Here is a 15000-nt window from a genome sequence, read left to right on the forward strand (position 1 = left end):
AAAAAAATGCACTATGAAGAGGATGTTCATTATTGTTAACAATTTTAAAAAATAAAGTCAGAGCACCAACCTTTCGACCATGTTCAAGTGGCGTATTAAGGTAGGTAAAAGAAACTTGACAAAGATGAAAGAAAGGTCCAAAAGCTTAAAATGAGACAAACTGGACAGCAATACTCAAAGAAAGGAAAAATATAAGAGAAAACAAATTTATAACTATCATATCGTCTTTGAAAATGAATCTACATTTCCTCAATCATCTAGCCCTCTGCGAAAGAAGAGAGGAAGTTGCTCTGATACGAATCTCAAAAGTCAAATTAGAATCTAAAATTACACCAAGCAATTTTAACCCATTCGCCCCGGATTTATGTTCTGTCCCCTGTAGTTGTGGGTGAATTTTGTTACATACAGATGGCTCCACATGTGCTCAGCCGGCAAGGGGTCTATCAGTAGGCCCTAGTTACCGATCCTGATTCCCCATTCCTTGAATTGGTGGGAAAATTAATACCATTGCTATTGACACTGTCATTATTGTTATTGATGTTATGATTATTAATAAAATATTTTAGACAATTAAATGATACAAAAGACCCTTTCTTAAAGTGCAAGAAAAGGTTAAACAGGTGAGATAGGTAGTTTCTAATAACTGGCAATTTGGGGATTAAGAATTTGTAGAGCCATCTATGTGTAAATACAATAAATAAACGTGTATTGCAGTGGGCATGGCATGTATTCTTGCCACATGGGGCGAATGGGTTAATGTCTTTAACTGATATCAGGATGAAGTGGATTGCAGATTCATGAACTCCTAAAAAATATGCTATTGCTTTTAACGGGACTTAATTTCATTCCCCAACCCTTGCACCAAGAAGAGTCAGCTCCAAATCAATTGAGTGGCAGCATCTGATCTACTTTGAGATTCAGGGATGCAGTAAAAGAAGGAAATGCCATCATCATAAGCCATGAGACTGGAAGAAATCCCTTGTCACGTATCGTTAGTATAAGAAATAAAAGGATTGTCCCAAGAACACTGCCTTATGGGAACGCCTGGCATCACGTAATTAAAAACACTTAAATACTCATCAATAACAACACATTGTTGTACGTCTAATACATAGTCAGATGAAATATGATAAAATGGGCCATTGATTCCTACAGTTTAAAGAAGAGAACCTTGTGGCTGAATCAAAGGCAGAAACAAAGTCTATGATCATTATTATTATCATTACTAATATCATTATTATTATGATGATGATGATTGTTATAATAATAATGATAATAATATTGATAATGATAATAATTAATAATAATATTATCACCATTGTCATTATCATTATTATCATTACAATATTGATATTTATTATCATAGCCACTATTAGTAGTAGTAGTATTGTTATTATCTTTATTATTAGTATTATTATCATTATTATTATTATTATTATTATTATTATTATTATTGTTGTTGTTGTTTTTATCAATATTACTGTTATTATTATTATTATTATTATTATTATTATTATTATTATTATTATTATTATTATTATTATTATCATTATTTTATCATCGTAAATGTAATACATGTTTATCAATTGTAATTACACATAGATGGCTCTACAAGTGCTTAGTCACCAAGGAGTCGGTTAATAGTATTACGTATCTCACCTGTTTACCCTTTTCCTCGACTTTTGGAGAGGGTCTTTTGCATTATGTCATTGTCTTGAATACTATCGAGATTTTAATAACAATTTAATAATCATAACATCAAAAACAATAATTACAGTGTCGATGTCAATTATATTCAATTCAAGGTATTAGGAAATCATGATCGGTAACTAGGGCCTACTACTGATAGACTCCTTGCCGGCTGAGCACATGTGGAGCCATCTGTATGTAACAAAATTCACCCACAACTACAGAGGACAGAACATAAATCCAGGGCGAATGGGTTAATTGTAAAACTAAATATAATGATAACACTGATGAGAACATATAACAATAATGATAAACATATAACAATAATATAAAAAATGATGGTAATAATGATAATTATAATAAGAAAAAAATTGTAATAATAATAATATTAATAACAACAATAATAATGATTATTATTATTATTGTTATTATTATCATTATTATCATTATCATCTTAATTATCATCATCATCATCATTATCACTATCATTATTATTATCATCATCATCATCATTATTATTATCATTTTGATGATGATGATGATGAATATTATTATTAGTAGTAGTATTATGTTATTATCATTATTATTATTATTATCATTATTATTATAATTGTTATTGTTATTATCATTGTTATTATTTTCATTATTATTGATATTATTATTATCATCATCTTTGTTATTATCATCATTATTTTTATTATTGTTACTTTCATTATCATCATTATCATTATTAATATAGGCATTAAACATTATCATCATTGCAGTTATTATCAATATTATTATTATTATTATTGTTATTATTATTGTGGTTGTTGTTGTTATTGCTTTGTAATTATTATTGTTATTATTATTATTATTATCATTATTATTATTATTATTGTTATTATTATTATTATCATTATTACTTTTATTATTATTATCATCATCATTATTATTATTATTATTATTATTATTATTATTATTATTATTATTATTATTATTATTATTATTATTAATATTATCATTATTATTTTATGACTGTTATTACTATTACTAACAATACTGCTATTGATAATATTATTGTTATCATTGAAATCATTATCATTATAATAATTGGTATTGTTATTATAAATCTTATCATTACTATTTTAATGATACTAATAATTATAATGATTATAGCAATGGTAGTAATAATAATGATAATATTAATAATGATACTACTACTACTAATAATAATAATAATAAGATAATAATAACAATAAAATGATTGTAATAATAATAATTATTATTATCATTGTTATTACTTTTATTATTATTGTTATTATCATCATTATCATTGCAATCATTATTATCGTTATGATTATTATTATTATTATTGTTATTATTATTATTATTATTATTATTATTATTATTATTATTATCATTATTATCATTATCATCATCATTATCGTTATCATAATAATCATTATTAATTTTTATTAGCATTATTATTTTCATAATTTTTTTGTTATTATTACTATTATTAATATCAATTTATTATTATTATTATTATCATTATTATTTTCATAATTTTTCTTGTTATTATTATTATTAATATCAATTTTACTATTATTATTATTATCAGTCTTGTTTTTGCTATCAGTACTTTTATAATTGTTATTATTATTGTAATTATCATCATCAATATTGGCATTATCATAAATATCATTATCAATATTGACATTATTGTTATTATTATCGTTGTAATTATTATCACTTGCATTATCAATATCATTAATATATTATGGTTGTTTGTTATTATGTTTGTTATTATCATCATTATTATCTTGTAATTGTTATTGTTGTTACTACTACTACTACTATTATTACTATTACTACTGCATTATTATTATTTTCATGAATTAGTAATATTATCCTTATTATTATTAATACTGTTATTGTTACCAATAGTATTATTATTTTCATATTCATCGTTATTATTCATATTATCATCATTATAATTATTATTATTATTATTATTTTATTATCAATATTAGTATTATTATTATTACCATTATTATTATCATCATCATCATCATTATTACAAGTATTATTATCGTCATTACTATTATAACTATTTGTATTATTGTTATTCTTATTATTGTTATCATCATTATTATTATTATCATTATTTCTGTATTCTTATTTTTATTATTATAATTATTATACTAAATATTATCATCAATATTTTGATTTTTTATCGGTTATTATTATTTCTGCTAATAATATCATAATCACCAATAGTATCATTGTTATTATTATTATCATTATCATTATCATTATTGTTATTATCATTATTAATATTATTATTAATATTATTATCATCCTCATCATCATCATCATCATCATCATCACCATCATCATCATCATCATCATCATCATCATCATCATCATTGTTTATATTATTATTATTATTATATTATTATTATCATTATTATTTGTATTGTTACTCTTATCCTTATTATTTTCATTATTATACTTATTGCCATTATCATTATGTTATTAGTATTACAGTTAGTAGTTCTGCTAATGTTTTTATTGTTATTATTATTAGTAGTAGTATTGTTATTATTATCATTATGATATATATTATCATTATTATTACTTTTATTATAATTATAGTTATTATTATTATTATTATTATTATTATTATTATTATTATTATTATAATCATTATTACTTTTTTTATCATCACCATTATTCTATGAATATAATATTTTTTTGTCATTGTTGCTTCATTATTGTTATAATTACTTTTTCATTATTGTTATTATTATTATTATTATTATTATTATTATTATTATTATTATTATTATTATTATTATTATTATTGTTGTTGTTGTTATTGTTGCTGTTGTTGTTGTTATGGTTGTTATTGTTGTTGTTATTAATATTATTTTTATTTGGATATCATTATTTTCTTTATTGATGTCATTATCATTATGCTTGTTATTATTATCATTATTATTAACATTATTTATTATTATGATCAAAATTATTATTATTGATAATATAACATAATATAATCGTAGTAATATTAATAATTATTATTATTATCATCTTTATTATTTTATTTATCATTATATTGCCATTAATATCAATATTATTATTATCATTTTCTTTATTGTTGTTTTCCTATCATTATTGCTATAAATATTTATTATTTTATTATTATTATTATTATCATCATTATTATTGTCATTATTATCATTATTATTATCATTATCATTAGTACCATTATCATTAGTATTATCATTATTATTTCATTGTAATTATCACTATCATTATCATCTTTCTTTTTCATTTTCTTATTATTATCATTATTATCATTATTATTATTCATATTAATTTTCTTATAATTATTATGATTAGCAGGAGTAGTATGGCTAATTATTATTATTATTACTATTATTATTATTATCATTATTATTTTTTTATTATTATTATTATATTGTTATATTGATAATAATAACCACGATAATAATAACGATTACTATTATTGTTATTATTACTATTATCATTATCGCGCACACACACACAGACACACATATATATATACATATATATATATTATTATGGTTAATAATAATATCATCATTACTGTCATCAGGTTTTATTGTCACCATTATTAGCTGCATCACATTATCTTTATCATGAACATTTTCATCATTATCATCTTTTCACACACACACACACACACACACACACACACACACACACACACACACACACACACACACACACACACACACACACACACACACAAACACACGCACGCACACACACACATATATATATATATATATAACTATCACTCAGTCAATTTATCTATTTATCTATCTATGTATGTATCTACTTATCAATCTGTCTTTCTGTTTATTTATGTATATTGGTCTCTCTGTCTATCTATCCATCTATATCTGTGTGTGTGTGTGTGCGTGTGTGTGTGTGTGTGTGTGTGCGTGTGTGTGTGTGTGTGTGTGTGTGTGTGTGTGTGTGTGTGTGTTTGTGTGTGTGTGTGTGTGTGTGTGTGTGTGTGTGTGTGTGTGTGTGTGTGTGCGTGTATGTACAGCAGCAATGTGAACATACAAAATTCATCTTGCATAATGATAAAAGTTATCTTTGGTGATGATAATTCGCTTGTTTGGACGGTAAATCACGATTTTGTTGTTTGCTTACTTGTTTGTGATTAAAGTCATTTTCTTTTCTTTGTGAAAAGTGCTGAAATCAAGCTGTGATTGTAAATAGGTGATTGTACGAACAGCGTTTTATAACGGTAGGCTTATCGGTAAAGAAAATTACAGTATATGCAGTATATTTTTGTTCATATACGCCCCAGGTATTTTATTACTCCTATTTGCATCTTTGTAAGATTTTTTGTGTGCTCAAGCATATCTGCTGATAAAGCTAAACTGGGTATGTTTCTAATTTTGTTCATTTCTTTATATCATATATATCGCAAGGCACTTATATGGTTGTCTAAATATGTGTGTGATCTTTTGTCCGTACGTGTGTGTGTGCGTGCGCGTGCGTGTGGGTCTTTACATCCGTCTCCTAATGCCAGGCCTCCCTCCCCTCCACAGACGCGTGCAAGACAGGGCGCCACAAGTGCGACAGGAACGCGGTGTGCAAGAGCTTCAAGCGCCTCCACAGGTGCTCCTGCAAGAAGGGCTGGGAAGGAAACGGCCGCGCATGCGCAGGTACGTAGCTGCTGCGGTTTACCAGAGGCGTTGCTTTGAGTCTGTGGTTCAGTATCTGTATTTTGCGCTCATAACCCCACTGCGTTAAGAATGACATATTGCTTATCATTACCACAGTTACCATCATTATTACCTTTGTAACTATCGTCAGAACGTCAGCAGTCATAATGAATGCTTCTTTTATCATTATCAGTATTGTTATTGCCATTATTATCACTTAGAGAATGAACTTCCTTATTGATATCTTTATCATAATCCTCCAATTATCAACATTATTACCACAGTCATGGTCGGTAGTCGTGGTAGCATTACCTTTCCGATCTCGCCCGCCAGACGTGGACGAGTGCCGCCTGCGGAACGGCGGCTGCGTGCACGTGTGCGCCAACTCGCCGGGCAACTACAGCTGCTCGTGCCACGGGGGCTTCGCGCCCGACCCGCTCGACCCACACAACTGCCAGGACGTCGACGAGTGCGCGGATCGCAACGGCGGCTGCCAGCACTCCTGCAGGAACACCATCGGCTCCTTCGCCTGCGGCTGCAGAGAGGGCTTCACGCTCGCCACCGACGGCCGCTCCTGCGTCGGTAGGGAGCCAGTGAGCTGTAGTGCCGCTTTGTTCGTTCACGCACACGCACATACACACACACACACACACACACACACACACACACACACACACACACACACACACACACACACACACACACACACACACACATGTATGTATGTATTTATGTATGTATGAATATATGTATGCATGCATTTATGTATGTAAATATAATGCCCACACACACATACATATATATAAATATGTGTATCCATATATATGTATATATATATATTTATATATATATGTATTTATATATACATGCATACATAGTATAGTATAGTATTCGTGTGCTTGCGAATGTATAGATATCATTTTGTACATATAAGCAGTCGCTGTACCTATGTTATCTTACTTGCCTCGAGCGCTTATCAACAGGCGGCAGAAAAGTGGTTCCTCAAACATTCCGGAAAACAGTGTTGCCATCGCCGGGAATCCAACAAAGACTCACGAAGAAGAAGAACAAAAAAAAAAAAAAAAAAAAAATGACGGGAAATTTCACCGCGGATTTATCGATGGATCTCACTTTAAATCCCGGCTTTAAGTTTCTTCGAACGACTGTCGTAGCATTTAACGACCCGGATCTCCGAGTACTTTGAGCCTTGACGTATCGCCCTCGGTCCTTTTGGCATGCTAAGAGCTAGAAATCCGTTGAGCTACGCCTTTGGCAAAGAAAACTGCATTAACCCCGCGGTCTCTGAGAACTTGGCTGATCGCGCGGCCCTTGAGTGCTGCTTGCAATTAGGTGTCATTGTTTAGTGACATTTGGGGGTTGTCCTGTAATCAAGTCATGTTACTTTTTTTTATTATTTTTTTTTATTGTAATTGTTGTTTTTATTATTTTTATTATCATTATTGTCATTACTATCATTATTTATCATTATTACTGTTATTATTATTGTTATCATTATTGGTATTATTATTATTATTATTATCATTATTATTATTATCATTATTATTATTATTATTATTATTATTATTATTATTATTATTATTATTATTATTATTATTACCATTATCATTATTTTTATTATTATCCTCATCATCATTATCGTTATCATCATTATCATTATCATTATCATTATTACTATTATTATTATTGTCATTATTACTATCAATACCATTGTTATTATTACTGTTATTATCATTGTCATTATTACTATTATTATCATTGCCATTATTACTAGTAGTAATAGTAATAGTAGTAGTAGTATCATCCTCATTAATTCAAATGATTTTGACATATCTAATCTTTTGTTCATTACTGACAAAAGAATTTAACTAACCACTATTTAATTTACACAAAAGACGTACGCACTTATCAATATAACTATCGATCTATGTATTTGTCTATCTGTGTATCTATCTATTTATCTATCAATCATCTAATTATCTCTATCTACCTTTCTATCTAGCTATGTCTGTGTGTGGGCGTATAAACAAATACACCCACAAGTGAAAGTTGTAATATAATTCCTTTTTAATTTGGGGCATAACACTGATAACAACACTTGCTCAACGAACTATCTGTAATGGAACAGCGCCATAGAATTAATCCACAGCCAATCACATACCAAAGGAACACTTCGAGAATTAAAGCCTTCGTGTGATTAGTTGCTATTAGAATGACGTCACGTGAAATGCAGCCAATTAGGTTCGAATAAAACACACGCAGAATGAAAACTCCACGCGTGATTGGCAGGCACATGGATGACGTCACTAGGTAATCAAAGTCCATGTTGGGTTTACGAGAACGGGGCGGCGACTCGGTCCAGCCTACCTTGGGGATTCCTTGACCGCAAACGATGATTGTTGATTGTTATCGGGGAATTTAATGGATGTGAGCCGGCCATAGAGTGAGGTTTTCAAGCTATCAACTCCAAAATTATTATGAGCATGAGGAAGGGGCCGGCACGGGAAAAGTAGAGGACTTGGCTAGACAAGGCCTCATGCGTGCCTGTCAGTCATATGACGCTTAACAAGAGAGAAGAGAAGAAGAAGAAAAAGAAGAGAGAGAGAGAGAGAGAGAGAGAGAGAGAGAGAGAGAGAGAGAGAGAGAGAGAGAGAGAGATAGAATTACAGATAGATAGAGATGGAGATAGATAGATAACTACACACACATGCACACACACACACATACACACACACACACACACACACACACACACGCGCGCGCGCGCGCGTATATATATATATCTAGAGAGAGAGAGAGAGAGAGAGAGAGAGAGAGAGAGAGAGAGAGAGAGAGAGAGAGAGAGAGTCAGGTCCATACCAAACCAGCCAACGAAAACATTGCTGCAGATAGCCAAGTGGACGACAAGGGAGACAGGCAGAAAGACAAACAAAACAGGGGGATGGGCGGAGCGTAGGTCATGCAAGGAAGCTGGATGGGCGACGAAGCGCAGAGAGACAGGGACAAGGGACACGGGTATAGGTGGACAAGGAGGGCTAAGTGTCGTCGAGACCAGGACAAGGGTTTTCAGGGACAGAGGTGTAGAGTAGGAACAGGAGGCGGGGGTTGGGGAGACAGCAGGGAGCAGGGAACAGGGAGGAGGAAGTAGCAGGTAGAAATGACATGGGGCTGAGGTGCAGAGGGTAATAGGGACAAGGAAAAAGGGAGAGATTCAAGGGGTAATAGGGGTAGGGAAGGAAATACGGTAGGGACAAGGGGCAGGAGTGTAAGGGGATGCAAGAGGCGAGGGTCAAGTGCTGAAGGGGTTGGTAGGGAAACGAAACAAACAAGACATGGGACTGAGACGCGGAAGAGACAAGGGTTCAGGGGCAGGGAATAATAGAGAGAAGGAACAAGAGACGAGGGGCAGAAATACAGGGGACAACGACAACAAGGGACCTGAGCCAGGGATGCATTGGTGAACAGGGGCAGGAGTCATGGGATACAAGGGACAAAAAGGGGCAGAAGCAAGCCCAAGGGACAGGGCTGACACAAGGGGCAGGGGCTGACACAAGGGGCAAGGGCTGATACAAGGGACAGGGGCTGACACAAGGGGCAGGGACTGGCGTAAGGGGCAGGAGCAGACACAAGGAACTGGGACAGGAACAGGGGGCAGAGGTATGAACAGACGGCAGGGGCAGACACAATGGGCAGGGGCTGGCGCAGGGGGGCAGCAGAGTGCACCAGGTGCAGAGGGGAAGGGGCACCAGGGGGCGTTGTGGCGTGAAGAAAGAGACGGGTTAGTTAAGATAACATCGTGGTTTGCCGGCTCCCCGACCTCCCCCGTGTGGTCGCAGCGCCCTCTGCCCGCCTCCTCGCGCCCGCCTTGGAGGTCCCTGACTGACGTCCCTCGTGATCGACGGCGTTGCAGCCTCGCTCATTACCGTCATTATGCTGCTATCGTCGACATCATCCTCAGTAGCATAACCTTTATTATTATTTAGCGTTTGCGGTATTACTGTTTTGCTAAGCATTATCATTTGTTGTTCTCATAGCTGATAAGTTCTACTGCCTTGTTCATGACGTCATTATTTTTCTTGACTAACAATGTTATTATTGGTGTTGTTGTCAGCATCTTATTTGTCGCTTCTTCTCCACCTTTCGTATCTTTTATGTTTTCGTTTTTATTTTTAATTCGTACAGATTATTTTTATCTGCTGTTTTTTTCCATCTCCTGTTATCTCACATATATTCATGTATATATTTTTTACAGAGTTGTTTCTTCACTCTTTGTCTTCTTTCATATTTTCGCTTGATTCTATTTTCCTCAATTACTCAGTCTTTCAGTCTTTTCATTTCTCAGCGTATCACTCACCTCCCATTATTTGAAGTGAACCGTCTTATTTATCGTAAATATTCCTGGGCGAGAAAAGCGGGGATCAGAAGAGAGAGGAGGAGAGGGGAGGAGAGAGGGAGGAGAGGGGAGGAGAGAGGAGGAGAGGGGAGGAGGGAGGAGGAGGAGAGGGGAGGAGAGAGGAGGAGGAGGGGAGGAGAGAGGAGGTGAGGGGAGGAGAGAGGAGGAGGAGGGGAGGAGAGAGGAGGAGAGGGGAGGAGAGAGGAGGAGAGGGGAGGAGAGGGGAGGAGAGGGGAGGAGAGAAGAGGAGAGGGGAGGAGAGGGGAGGAGAGGGGAGGAGAGGGGAGGAGAGAGGAGGAGAGAGGAGGAGAGAGGAGGAGGAGGGGAGGAGAGAGGAGGAGAGGGGAGGAGAGAGCAGGAGAGGGGAGGAGGAGGGGAGGAGAGAGGAGGAGAGGGGAGGAGAGGGGAGGAGGAGGGGAGGAGAGGAGGAGAGGGGAGGAAAGAGGAGGAGAGGGGAGGAGAGAGGAGGAGAGGGGAGGAGAGAGGAGGAGAGGGGAGGAGAGAGGAGGAGAGGGGGGGTAGGGGAGGGTCAAGAGAGAGGAGTGTGAGGGCGGAGTTCATGGAAAGGGGGAGGGAAGGGGGCGGGAGAAGGGGAAATGCAACCTCTCCCTCTCCCTTCCCCGCTCCCTCACTCCTCCTTCCTCCCACCTTCCCCTTGCTCCCTTGCTCCTCCTCCCCCTCTGATCTCCCCTCCCTTTCCCCCTCGTTCCTCCTCCCCCCCACCTTGCCCCTTGCTCCTCCTCCCCCCCTCCCATTGCCCTCCCTCCACCCCCCTCACTCCTCCTCCCTCCCACCTGCCGCCAATAAGCGCCGACCCGAATCCAGCTGAACTATGACTTGTAATAATAGGTTTTAATGACTTGGCTTAACGACTTCTCGCCTGGGTGAGAAGAGAGAGAGAGAGAGAGAGAGAGAGAGAGAGAGAGAGAGAGAGAGAGAGAGAGAGAGAGAGAGAGAGAGAGAGAGAGAGAATTGAGGAGAGAGAGAGAGAGAGAGAGAGAGAGAGAGAGAGAGAGAGAGAGAGAGAGAGATAGAGAGAGAGAGAGAGATAGATAGATAGATAGATAGATATATATATATATAGAGAGAGAGAGAGAGAGAGAGAGAGAGAGAGAGAGAGAGAGGCAGACAGTCAAGCAGACTTAGGTCAAACAAACACGGAAGACGAAACTCATATTTCTGTAGGTTCCTTTTTTTTTTTTTTTTTTTATTATCATTATTATTATTAATCTCCATGCCACAGGATACGTACTTAGAGAGAGATGAATTAAGTGAATGAGAGAAAGGAGAAGGAAGATGGAGAGGTTAAGGGACAGTTTGAAAGGAGAAAGTCGTACGAATGAGATAGACAGATAGATAGATAAGGTGAATGGATAGATAAATGCATCTATAGATTGGGAGATGGAGATAACGAAAGGAAGGATAGAAAAAGAGCAAAGATGAAAAAAAAGAGGAAAATGAGTGAAAGATAGAGAAAAAAGATCTGGAATATGAAAAAGAAAGAATGAGAGATGAAGAAAAACAATTGCTTACTGAAAGGCCTAAAATCAGAGATATAGAAAAAAAAAGAAAGAAAGAGAGAGAAACAAAGAAGAGAAATAATGAGAGACAGAGGAAAGACAATGAGAGACAAAGGAAAAAGAATGGCTTAAGCATGGAGGAAAAAATGAGAATGAGACATCGGGAAAGATAAAATAAAATGAGTACGAAGAAAAACCTGCAAGATAGAATAAACGAACAAGAGATTCATGAAAAAAGAGGGAACGAATGATAGACAAGATATAGACAAGAAATAGTTAAAAAAAAAAAAAAAAGTAAAAAGAAGCCTGAAACATGGAATAAAAGACAAAAGATAGATTAAAAAGAAAGACCGAAAGACAGGACAAAGAGAAAGAAAGAGGCAATAAAGCGTGCGCAGAGCAGAGAGCACAGAAGACGGCGCCTCACCTGCCCCAAGACCCGACTGGCTGCGTGTTCTTCAGAAGCCCCACGCAGCGATCCTAATTTCGGAGTGTCACTCGTAAAGCCTGCTGTATGTCCCTTTAAGTCGACCTTTAAAAAGGCTCATTTGTTCGGGTTAACTCGTTCGCAACAATGGCCAAATAAAACGCACCATTTGGGACCAGTGAGGGTATAAACGCCGCCACCATTATGGTTGAAACGCGGTTTTTACAACTCGGGAATTTCGACCTTGCGTTTCGAACAGACGTGGCACCTCTGACTCCTGAGTAGCGGATGCGTTTCTCTCCCGAAAGAGTGGACGCAGAAGGCAGAAAGATCCAACTCTTTTATGGATCTCGTAAATCAGTCAGGCACGGTCCACAATGTGATCTGGATATAGAGATGAACTTTTGAATTATATAATACCCTATTGAATTCAGAATGCTTTGGATTATACGCGTTTTATGTAGATCATTGGGAGTGAAGTCGGTTTACAAAAAGAAAGGACAGGAAAGAGAGAGAGAGGAAGGATATGTATATGCATTTATATATATATATATATATATATATATATATATATATATATATATGCATATATACACATAATACATATATATATATATATATATATATGTATATATATATATATTTGTATATATATATATGTGTGTATGTGTGTGTGTGTGTGATAGATAAATAGAGATAGATAGATAGATAGATAGATAGATAGATAGATAGATAGATAGATAGATAGAGAGAGAGAGAGAGAGAGAGAGAGAGAGAGAGAGAGAGAGAGAGAGAGGAGGAGGAGACAGACAGACAGACAGACAGACAGACAAACAGAGAGACAGACAAACCGAGAATGATGAGAGAGATAATGAGATAGACAGATAAATAGATAGAGAGGGAGACAGACATACAGACAGATATACAACAGACAGACAGTCAGAGAAATTGAACCTCTTAACAATAACAAGGAACTATTTATCCAGGTTCGCCTTTGTTTATCCTTGACAAATATCTGTCGCCCTTATGCGGACCAAGACTTATACTGACCGTCAAGTAGCAGAGGAAGAGGAAGACGAAGAGGGAAAAGGATAACTGTGATAAAGAGATGACAATTATAATAGTGATAATGACGTTGGTGATGATTGTTTTGATGTGATGATAGTGATGAAAATGGTAATTATAGTAATAGTAATAGTAGTAGTAACGATGATTATAATAACAAAGATAATAATGATAATAATAATAATGATAATAACAATAATAATTATAATGATGATGATAATGATATTAATAATAATAAATAAAGTATTGAAAATGATGACGATAATGATGTTGATAATAATGATAATGACAATAATGATAATAATAATATTAATAATGATAATGATAATAATTGATAAGAAGAAGAAGGTGTATAAGAATAATGATAATTCTCAAAAAGAAGAGGAAAAAGAAAAAGGAAGTGAATAAGGTGAAACAGGGGAGAGGAAAAAGTTAATAAATAGAAATGAGAGAGAAGAAAAGGAAGAAGTGGACGAAAGAAAGAAAAAAACAACAACAGAAAAAACAAGGTAGATACTACTAAGAACAAAAACAAGAAAAAGAAATAGAAGAAGAGGAGGGGAAGGAAAAGAAAAAGATAAAGATGAAGAAGGAGAAGGAGAAGGAGAAGGAAAGGGAGAGGAGGAGGAAGGGGAGAGGAGGAGGAGGAGGAGGAGACGAAGAAGAAAAAGAAAAACAAGAATATTAAGAGAAAAAAGGAGAAATAGTAGAAGAGGAAGAGGTAAACGAAAGAAAATGAAGAAAAGTAGAAGAAAAAGGAGATGAAGATGATGATGATGAAGAGAGAGAAGAACAAGAAAAAGCAAGAACCAATAGGAGATGATAATAGAAGAAAAGGAAAAGAAAAAGAAGATGTAGAAGATAAATAAAAGGGAGAGAAAAGAAGGGAAAGAAAGGGGAAAGAGAGAATGAAAAAAAAAGTGAAAGGGAAGAAGAAAAAAGAGAATAATGATAATAAGAAGAAAAATGAGAAGGGGAAGAAGAAGAAGAAAAGGAGATGAAGAAGAGAGAGGAGAAGGAGCCGAAGAAATATTGGCCGGCGCGCCTGATAAACGCCTCGCATTTAATCCAGCGTAAACAATGTTACTCTTCACCTCCCCCCCTCCTCCCTTCACCCCCCCCCCTCAGTCAGGTGTGGGGTGACCGGCGAAGGAGGCGCTATTAAGCCCA

At 34.9% G+C, this 15000-nt stretch overlaps 1 protein-coding gene across 3 annotated transcripts in view; it reads left to right on the plus strand.

Moving 5' to 3' along the window:
- LOC125035434 (signal peptide, CUB and EGF-like domain-containing protein 1) overlaps positions 1-15000 on the plus strand; it is a 77331-nt gene that overhangs the window by 49511 nt on the left and 12820 nt on the right. For all 3 annotated transcript variants that reach the window (XM_047627838.1, XM_047627839.1, XM_047627840.1), the window contains 2 exons: positions 6291-6407; positions 6741-6989. In XM_047627838.1, the coding sequence (XP_047483794.1) occupies positions 6291-6407; positions 6741-6989 (366 nt within the window). The remainder of the gene's footprint in view (positions 1-6290; positions 6408-6740; positions 6990-15000) is intronic.

Source organism: Penaeus chinensis, chromosome 19, assembly GCF_019202785.1.
Source record: "Penaeus chinensis breed Huanghai No. 1 chromosome 19, ASM1920278v2, whole genome shotgun sequence".
In the NCBI taxonomy this organism is placed as follows: domain Eukaryota; kingdom Metazoa; phylum Arthropoda; class Malacostraca; order Decapoda; family Penaeidae; genus Penaeus; species Penaeus chinensis.